The following is a 10,726-nucleotide window of genomic DNA, read 5'->3' on the forward strand; positions in this document are numbered from 1 at the left end:
GCTCTTGCTTCCTCTTCCTTCCTTCCTTCTGCAGAATCCGCTTCCTCTGTGCCTGTTGCTATGCATCTCCATGTCCCCAAGGCATCTTTCTGGCTCCATTGGCCACAGGACAGTTGGCTGCTGAGGTCACTCACATCACATCACCTTCACAAGCTACTGAAATAGAAACAAACTTTGGTGACTGAGTCCAGAAAAGCCAAGGGAGTAGATTTGAACTCTAAATCTGGAAAAGCAAATCTAAGAGAAACTGAGCCCTGGGCTAGGACCAGCTGTCTTTAATTTCCTGACAAACCACTACCTACTTAGATTTACCCTCTGGGAGATTTCCGCGTTAGGCCAACCCCAACACCCCAATTTCTTTTCAGAATCATGAGCATATCTCATAAACGGTAGGCAGTCGAAGAAAGAGGACCCTTACCCCATTAGCCTTTCCTTAGTCTTAAATTCTATGCATTATATTGGGCTGGCCATAAAGTTCGGGTCTTTCCGCTTACAGAAAAACCCAAACGAACTTTTTGGCCAACCCAATATCCTGTGTGGGTGTGGGTATGTGTGTTAGGGGTGGGCGGTGAAAAGACCGTATAGATAAAAGAAATGTTTCTGAGAAAAATAAAACAACTTCCAATGGCAAACTACCCTATCATCAACGCTAAGGCAAGGCCTCCCAGGGGAAAATCTGAACGGGGTGCAGGGCCCAGGAAAGGTACCCTGGGAGGCTACCACATCCCCTCTTTCCCACCAACACACATACACACAAGGACATGCATGTAGTCACCCACGTGGCACCTTACGTTTGGATACCTGTGAGATCTGGTGAAAATGACCTTCAAGCGTGGCCTTGCCAGGTGGGAGATGTGGAAAGGGCCAGTGTGCACTCTGGGCTGTGGGTGGAGCCAAAGGTGGGAGGGGAGCAGCCAGCTCTCTCCCTGTTGGTGGGATCTCTGGCAGGAGCACCACTAGCCATCTTCCTCGGGCGGGCCCCGCACACAACACCCCTGTCTTCTTCCCATCTCCTGGCGGCCTTACCTTCAACGAAAGGAAGAAATCAAAGCTGGGGCATCCCAGCAGTGCAGACAAGCGCTTGGGCCGTGAAGAGTGCAAAGCTGAGGCTGTTGGTAAGCCTGTATTGAAATTCTTTCCTTTCTTTCGGCAGAACTGGCTTATGATCTGGACGTGGACGATGCTCCTGGAAGCAAGCAACATGTGAATCAGAAGGACAATGAGATAGTTGCCTCTCACAACCTCGGGAATGGCCCTTCCCCCCTGAAGATTCTCACCAGCTTGGCAATCTCCGTGGTGTGCTCTTTCCTCCTGGTGCACTGACTGCCAAGGTCACCGCACACGTGCTGCCCTTCAGCACCCTGTGGTCTCCCTCTATAAAGGGAACCACCTTTTTCTTTTTTTCTATTTTTTTATCTTATATACCTCCTCCAGCCATTAAGTAGAAGACTAACCATGAGTTACGTTTTCGAAAATCAAATGGTATCTTTATGAGGACGGTAAATTTTAGTGGTAGTATAGATTGTCCTTTTGCAACGAAAAAAAATCAAATTGTGCCAAATTATTTTCCTATGTTTGGCTGCTAGAACATGGTTACCATGTCTTTCTCTCTGTCTTTCCCTTTGCATGGATTTCTTTGGAAAAAAAATAAATGCTCAAATAAAAACGTGTTGGTTTTTTTTTTTTTTTTTTTTTTTTTGGCGGTACGCAGGCCTCTCACTGTTGTGGCCTCTCCCGCTGTGGAGCACAGGCTCCTGACACGCAGGCTCAGCGGCCACGGCTCACGGGCCCAGCCACTCCGCGGCATGTGGGATCTTCCCGGATCGGGGCACGAACCCGTGTCCCCTGCATCGGCAGGCGGATCCCAACCCCTGCGCCACCAGGGAAGCCCAGCATTGGGTCTTTTTTTGTCAGCCCACGTACGTGGTGACCATGCAGTGCTTTCCCCCTCCTCATCTAGCTTTCTACTCAGTATAAGAACATCCCCCTCCCTCCCCGCCTACCTTTTGGGTGAGTATCAGCCTTGGCTCCAAGCTCCAGTCAAAGCCAGTCCATCCCAACACACACCCAATCCATAATCTCCATTTACAAACGAGGTAGAGTATCTGGCCTATGAAACTAAAGGCATCTCAGAAAAGTGCCCCGTCTCTCTACAAATTTCACTTCGCTGAAAATGTTTTGCCCAACTAGAAATCCTCTGTATGGATCATGTACACAATTAATATCCTTCCTTCCCCCGACCCAGAGAGGGGAGCCCCAATAGTGCAGAGTAATTCCCCAAGCTTCTTTGCTCCCCGTCTCCCTTCTCCAGGGGCTGCCACATGGCAGGGCCGGCAGCTGCCCTGGGTCAGGTTGCAGAGGTTGTCACCGGGAAACCCAGGATTTATAGGAAGCAACACGGCTCTTGGCCTCAGACGGGCTCCTTCAACAGTCGTTTGTTCCACAACTAGGCCTTGCGTACCTGTTGGCTGTCAGGCACTGTACCAGCTGCTGGAGATGATACAAAACTGAACAGATTGGATCCCTGCTCTCACGGAGCTGAAGGTCTGACACCAACACTAATTCCAACATCGGCAGCTCATGCTGCTCTTTGAACGTCCCGCTGCCAAAGAACCTCAGGAACAACCGACTTGCCACTGTTTCCAATGCCTGGCTTATTGCCCACTTGCCAGGTCGGGTCACCAGAAACGCTGTTGACTCTACTGAGTGGGAACTCAACTCCCACCTGAGGGCAAAGAGGGGCAAAGCTGGAGGAGGAGGAGAGAGAAGGGGCTGAGGCACAGGGCCAGAGTATGAGTCAAGGTCAAGGAAGGACTGGAATGTCCCCTTTGATACTGGGAGGCAGGCCCAGCCAGGTGCTCCCGTTTCTGCCCGGTGGCAGGAGGTGGCAGGAGGTGAGCCTGTGGGAAGCAGGCAGGGGAGTTTCTTATAACTTATCTTTTCCCCTCCGGCTGTCTCCAACACACTTTCATCAGGGTCTCCTGCAGAGCACAAGTTCCCGATAGCCATTTTCATCCTTTGCAGAAACTTCTGCAAATGCCAATTAGAAATGTTTGGTTAAGTGTTGCCTTCAGTTGGTTTTGTTGAAGTCGAGGCTACGATCGGTGGTATTTGTTAATATGCTTTCAATGATTTATAGCGGTTGGTAAGACTTGAACTGGCATTATCTTCGTCTTTTAAGCATCATTATTTCTGTATTTGAATGGGATTTGTGAGAATCTTTGTTCCTTGATTCATGAGACCTAAATACGGCAAAGGTTTTTTCCTTGGACTCAAGTGTGCCAGGCTACCACCACCAGATCAGAAGAAGTCTCGAAAGCCTCGTTACCGCCTAATCGTCGTCCCTGTCGCTCTACAGAAAGGTTTTTATTTAATGTGGCCAAAATAATGTGTGACCCTGAGATCACGTTTTATGCCTGCAAGCAGAAGGGCACTGTCTTAAAGTCCATTTCTCCTTTCTGGGAGATGAAGGGGACTGTTTCTACACATCCTTCTCATTCACTTCCCCTCTTCGGTTTCCCTCTTGTAAAGTGGAGAATCAGGTCAAGGTGTCTAGTTTCTTCGTTGCTCTCATTTTGTGGCACCACTGGCCCCAAAAGGAAGTAAGTGCCAGTCCCTCTGCCCAGCACTGGTGTTATGCGTGTTCTGTTCCCACGTGCCTCTCAGGGCATCACCAGCCTAAGGTCCTATTTGACATACTTCAGTTCCCGGAACGTGACCCAAGCCAGCCAGCGTTTCTGCGGTCTTGGTATACTGCCAGCTACGGTCCATGCAGGCTGAGTGATGCGGGGCAGAAGACTCTATAATGTCCAAGGCCTGCTGGCTTCAGTTGAATGGTTAGAATTAAAATGGATAACCGTTCACACTTACAAAACATGGAAAATCCACCATCTCCAATTGACATTTTACTTTTCCTCAATGGCCTTTGTCTTTTAGCATTTTATCCATGCCTCTTCCTATCCCTCTATATTTATTCTTCTAGTTCAGAATCTAGTTTCACAGCTAGTTGCTGGTGGCTTTTCACCTCTGAAGTGTTTATCCTACCCTTTGATTTAAACTTCCTACGTGAATTTTGTTAAGATGACTATTGTCCTTAGAATAGGCCTGGCAATTGGGAAGTTGCCCCATCTTCTTGTGAGTTTCCAGGCCCCTTTCTCGTTGGATCCACGTGTGAACTTCCACCAGCTCAACTCTGGTATTTGAACAAGGTTAAATCGTAGAACAACATACCGAATCCCTAGGCTGAAAAGGACCCACTAATTCATCCCACAATCAGTGTTGGATTAGTGCCTAAGGCTGGGCCCTCACTAGGTTGCAAAACAGTTTATTTGGTTGCTGGACACCTCCAATTTTTAGAAAGTTTGTTTTTTTTCAAAAGCAATATATACAGGTAATAAAAATCTAATAGTACATCATCACATAAAGTTTAAAAGATGACATTTATCCCATCATTCCATACCCCACAGTTATTATTAAATATTTGAAATCCTTCCAGTCATTTTTCTCTCTCTTTAGGTGCATATTCACACACATAAGATGATACTGAATGTATAATTCTATAATATGAATGAATCTTTGGTAGGTTGAGCCTAAATCTGCCTTCCTATAATTTCCACCCATTGGTCTTGGCTCTTCCATAAAGACCAACATGAGATTAAGATGATACCACTTTTGGGACTTCCCTGGTGGCACAGTGGTTAAGAATCTGCCTGCCAATGCAAGGGACATGGGTTCGATCCCTGGTCTGGGAAGATCCCACATGCCATGGAGCAACTAAGCCTGTGTGCCACAACTACTGAGCCTGCACTCGAGCCCGTGAGCCACAAGTACTGAAGCCAGCATGCCACAACTACTGAAGCCCATGCGCTCTAGGGCCTGTGCTCTGCAATAAGAGAAGCCACCGCAATGAGAAGCCTGAGCACCGCAATGAAGAGTAGCCCCCCAGGGCTTCCCTGGTGGCGCAGTGGTTGAGAGTCCGCCTGCCGATGCAGGGGACGCGGGTTCGTGCCCCGGTCCGGGAGGATCCCACATGCCATGGAGCGGCTGGGCCCGTGGGCCGTGGCCGCTGGGCCTGCGCGTCCGGAGCCTGTGCTCCGCAACGGGAGAGGCCACGGCAATGAGAGGCCCGCGTACCGCAAAAAAAAAAAAAAAAAAAAAAAAAAAAGAGTAGCTCCCACTGGCCGCAACTAGAGAAAGCCCGTGCACAGCAACAAAGACCCAATGCAACAAAAAAAAAAGATGATACCACTTTTGGCACAGCTGTCCTTCAGCAGTAATTTTCAGTCACTGACTCTTGCCTCTCCTGGGTTGGTTTTCTCAGCTCCTTCAGCCCTGTTCCACGCTCCAGTGGGTCAGTGGTCCTCTTATGCCGTCATGCCCATAGCTGAGCTCATGGTGCCCCTGCACCGGTGCAGAACGGAACATGGGTGTTTACGTTCCCACAGAGCCCAAGACCTCCACCAGACAGCAGTCCAAGAATGCAGACACTTAGAAGCCACGTCACACCCTTCATGAACGATGAGCTTGTGGCCAACTGAAACCCTCACGTGTTTCTGCCAGAATGGCTGCCAAGCCAGGTCTCTTCCATCCCATACTCGTGTAACTGATTTCTTTAAACTAAATTCCAAGGGCTTTTGATTTTACTTGTCTAGACGTTGGGCCAGGCAGTATACACTGTGTGGGGGGGGGGTGAGTGTGTGTGTGAACAGGGGTGAGAAATATTTTTTCTTGCCAAGGCCACACATTTTGGAAGTCCTCCTTTGGAATTGCTGTTGAGCCAGTTTATGTACATACAAGAAAATCAACCTCATTTCTTTAGAGTCAAACCTTGTTTGGAACCCAAAATGATGTTCTTCAGCTTGATCAACCACCTCATTCACTAGATTTGCTGCCAAGTAGTTTTTAGCTGTCTCCCAAAATCAAATTTACCTTCAAGAAACAAAGGCCTCCCTGAGAAGATTCCAAAGACTATGCTATGGGATATGGAGGGTTTTTTCCCCCAAAAAATGTTCTACAATATTTGAGGACACTGTACATCTTGGAAGGACACAGCATCGGTTTGAATATAGAAGGTCTGCTAGGTTTGCCAAGAGACCAACAAAATAAGCTCATTGCTTTTTATTCATTTTTATATGTTTAGAAATAAATATATTGACTCTGAAAGTTTCACATTAAAAATAGATGGGGGCTTCCCTGGTGGCGCAGTGGTTGAGAGTCTGCCTGCCGGTGCAGGGGATGTGGGTTCGTGCCCCGGTCCGGGAGGATCCCACATGCCGCAGAGCGGCTGGGCCCGTGAGCCATGGCCGCTGAGCCTGCGCCTCCGGAGCCTGTGCTCTGCAGTGGGAGAGGCCACAACAGTGAGAGGCCCGCGTACCGCCAAAAAAAAAAAAAAAAAAAAAAAAGATGGAAGAGAGCAAGATGGTGGAGTAGGAGGACACAATTCACCTCCCCCCAAAAAACACATCAATAATACATCCACATTTAGAGTGATTCTCACTGAAAACTAATGAGACTGACACAGAGGCTCTTCTACAACAAAGGCTATAAGAAAGATCCACACAGAATCAGGTAGGAAGGGAAGAGAAGTGATCAGGTTGGGACCTATGCCCCTGGGAGGGGACACAGAATGGGGAGGGAGGTTACAAGGGCAGAGATCCTCCCTGGGGAGTGAGCAGTTCCAGCCACATATTAGGTGCCCAAGCCCTGGGGTCCAACATCAGGAAGAAGAGTCCCCTTAGCTGGTTAGAAAACCAGTGGGACTAACAGAAGGGCTGTAAGAAACCTAGACCCTGCTAGTGAAGAGCACACACCCACTTGCTTACTCCTGAAACAAGGCAGAAAAAAAGAGTGAAAGTGCACGAGATTCTGGCTGGTTTCCCACGACAACTCCAGTGAGCACCCCAGCCTGAGCCAAGCGTTCACTATGCCCACTTGCTTCACAATGCAGCTCCACACTAGGGCAAAGTCTGCCACGAGAGGAGTGATCAATTATGAGGGACTGTGCCAACCCAGATGCAGAACAGCATCTGAACAAGGTGGGAGCAGCCATCACTAGTGCTTACAGAGGCAGCGCATCAGAAGTGTCCCAGACTCTGACTGGCCAGGCAGCACAGCCCACGCCCAGACCCACACCATGCACCCGCACCTGCCCCTCTTCCTCCAGCATTGTGGTGCTGGGAGTAGGGAGAGCACACACTTAGAAGGAATGGAGCCAGCTCGGACTCAAACTTCAAGGCTTCTGCTCCAGCAACTTGGGACCTGACCCACACCCCCCTGGTAGGTTGTTGGCCACTAAGCAAAGAAGTCCCAGATCATAGCTGGCTCTGGTTCTAGCCCCTCCATCTCCAGCTCCACCTCTCATCAAAGCAATAGCTGCCAGCACACCCTGGGTAAAGACATAACTTGTGCTCATGTCAGATCCAGCTCCTCCACCAAAGCCTCTGGGCCCACGCAGACTGCATAGAGACACTCCCACACAAGGACACACCTTCGAGACCACAACAGGTAGCTCTTTCATTATGTCTAATTTTATAAAGACAGAGAAAGTTAAGCAAAATAAAAAGCAGAGGAATTTGTTTCCATTGACAAAACAAGAGAAAACCCCTGAAAAAAGAACTAATGAAACAAAAGTAAATAACCTACTAAAGAGTTCAAAACATGAGTCATAAGAATGCTAACTGAATTAGGGAAAAGAATAGATGAACACAGTGAGAATTTTAATGAGGAACTAGAAAGTGTAAAAAAGAACCAGTCAGAACTGAAAAATACAACAAATGAAGTGAATAACACACTAGAAGGAATCAATAGACTAGGTGATACAGAAGAACACATACGTGATCTGGAAGATAGAATAGTGGAAAGCACCCAATAAGAACAGCAAAATGAACAAATTTAAAAAATGAGAAAAGCTTAAGGGACCTCTGCAGAAACATAAAGTATACCAACATTTGCATTATAGGAGTCTCAGAAGGAGAAGCAAGAGAGAAAAGGGTCAAAAATGTACGTAATGAAATTATGACTGAAAACTTCCCAAACCTGAAGTAGGCAAAAGATATCCAGGTACTAGAGGCACAGAGGCTCCCAAACAAGATGAACCCAAACAGACCTATACCATGACAAATCATAATTAAAATGGCAAAAGTTAGAGATAAAGAATTCTAGAGGCAGAAAGACAAAAACAGAGTCACATACAGGGGAACACCCATAAGGCTATCAGCTGACTTCTGCAGAAACTTTGAAGGCCATAAGGGAGTGACATGATATATTTAAAGTGCTAAAAGGGAAAAGCATGCAGCCTAGGATACATTACCCAGCAAGACTATCATTTACAATTAAAAGACAGATAAAGAACTTCTCAGACAAGCAAAAACTAAAAGTTTTTATCAATACTATACCTACCCTAAAAGAAATGTTAAAGGGTCTTCTTTAAGTGGAAAAGAAAAGGCTACCACAAGAAGTATCTATAAGAAAGGAAAAATCCAACTAGTAAAGGCAAATATATGGTAAAGGCTGAGGATCACCTACTTAAGTAAGCTAGTACAACGATTAAAAGACAAAAAAGTTGTAATAAACTATAACTACAATAAATAGTGAAGGGATAGAGATACAAAATATGACAATGAAAACAAAATGTGGGGGAAGGGAGTGAAAAAATGTAGATCTTTTAGAATGTGTTTGAACTTACATGACTACCATTTTAAAACAAGTAGATATAGTTATTGGTCAACATATAGTAACCCCATGGTAATCACAACTCAAAAAATTACAATAGATACATAAAAAATGGAAAAAGGAACACACACATACCACTAAAGAAAATCATCAAGCCACAAGGGAAGTATTTAAAAGAAGAACAGAGAACTATGAAAACGAGAAAACAAGTAAAAAAAGTGGCAATAACTAAGCACCTACCAGTAATGTCAATTTAAATGTCAATGGACTAGGGGATTTCCCTGGTGGTGCAGTGGTTAAGAATCCTCCTGCCAATGCAGGGGACACGGGCTCGATCCCTGGTCTGGGAGGATCCCAAATGCCATGGAGCAACTAAGCTCGTGTGCCACAACTACTGAAGCTGGTATGCCTAGAGCCCATGCTGCGCAACAAGAGAAGCCACCGCAGTGAGAAGCCCGCACACCACAACAAAGAGAAGCCCCCCACTCGCCGCAACTAGAGAAAGCCCACACGCAGCAATGAAGACCCAATGCCAAAAAATCAACAAAAAAAAGTCAATGGACTAAATGCTCCAATCAAAAGATATATGGTAGCTAAAGGCATAAAAAAAACAAGATCAAACTATATGCTGCTTACAAGAGAATCACTTCAAAGCTAAAGACACACACACACTGAAAGAAAGGGAATGGAAAAAGATATTTCATGCAATAGAAACAAGAAAGTGGGGGGTAGCAATATTCATATCAGACAAAATAGACTTTAAAACAAAGTCTATAACAAAAGACAAAGAAGAGCACTATATAATGATAAAGGGATCAATACAAGAAGAGGACATAACACACATTAACATATATGCACCTAATATAAGAGTACTGAAATACATAAAGCAAACATCAACAGACATAAAGGGAGAAATTGACAATAATACGATTATAGTAGAGGACTTTAACACCCTACTTACGTCAATGGACAGATCATCCAGACAGAAAATCAATAAGGAAACAGTGGCCTTAAATGACACATTAGACCAAATGGATTTAATAGATATCTACAAGACATTCCATCCAAAAACAGCAGAACACACATTGTTTTCAAGTGCACATGGAACATTCTCCAGGATACATCACATGTTAGGCCACAAAATCCATCTCAACCAACTTAAAAGGATAGAAATTATTTCCAACATTTTTTCCAACCACAGCAGCATAAAACTAGAAATCAATTACAGGAAGAAAAATGGGAAAAAACACAAATATGTGGAGACTAAACAACATGCTACTAAAAAACCAGTGGGTCAACAATGAAATCAAAGAGGAAATCAGAAAATACCCTGGGACAAATGAAAATGGAAACACAACTTTCCAAAATTTTTGGGATGCAGCAAAAGTAGTTCTAAGAAGGAAGATTATATTAATATAGGCCTACCCCAAGAAACAAGAAAAATCTCAAACAACCTAACCTATCACCTAAATGAGTTAGAAAAATAATAAACAGAGCCCAAAGTCAGCAGGAGAGAAATAATAAAGATCAGAGAGGAAATAAATAAAATCGAGACTAAAAAAAACAATAGAAAAGATCACTGAAAACAAGAACTGAGTTTTTGAAAAGATAAACAAAATTCATAAACCTTTAGCCAGGCTCATCAAGGAAAAAGAGAGGATGCAAATAAAATACGAAATGAAAGAGGAGAAATAACAACTGATATCTCAGAGATATTTAAAAAACATCAAAGAACACTAGAGCTCTAAGCCAACAAATTGGACAACCTAGAAGAAATGGACAAATTTCTAGAAAAACAACCTTCCAAGACTGAATAAGGAAAAAACAGACAATTTGAACAGACCGACCACTAGCAGTGAAATTGAATTTGTAATTTAAAAAAAAAAAAAACCTCCCAGCAAAAAAAATATCCAGGATTGGACAGCTTCACAGAGAAATTCTACCAAACAAATAAAGAAGAGCTAATACCTATCCTTCTCAAACTATTCCAAAAAATTGAAGAGGTGGGAATACTCCCATATTCATTCTACAAGGCAACCATTACACTGATACCAAA

General features: G+C 44.9%; 1 protein-coding gene across 2 annotated transcripts in view; it reads left to right on the top strand.

Moving 5' to 3' along the window:
• GPC3 (glypican 3) overlaps nt 1-1,855 on the top strand; it is a 442,030-nt gene extending 440,175 nt beyond the window's left edge. The window contains exon 9 of one of the 2 annotated variants that reach the window (XM_089904074.1): nt 1,154-1,855. In XM_089904074.1, the coding sequence (XP_089760200.1) occupies nt 1,154-1,323 (170 nt within the window). In that variant the 3' untranslated portion in view covers nt 1,324-1,855. The remainder of the gene's footprint in view (nt 1-1,153) is intronic. The other variant, XM_022554225.3, reaches the window with a different exon arrangement.
• The last annotated feature ends 8,871 nt before the right edge of the window (nt 1,856-10,726 follow it).

This window comes from Delphinapterus leucas, chromosome X (genome assembly GCF_059928025.1).
Source record: "Delphinapterus leucas isolate spDelLeu-1000000601 "Yukka" chromosome X, BTC_Dleu_Yukka2, whole genome shotgun sequence".
NCBI lineage: Eukaryota > Metazoa > Chordata > Mammalia > Artiodactyla > Monodontidae > Delphinapterus > Delphinapterus leucas.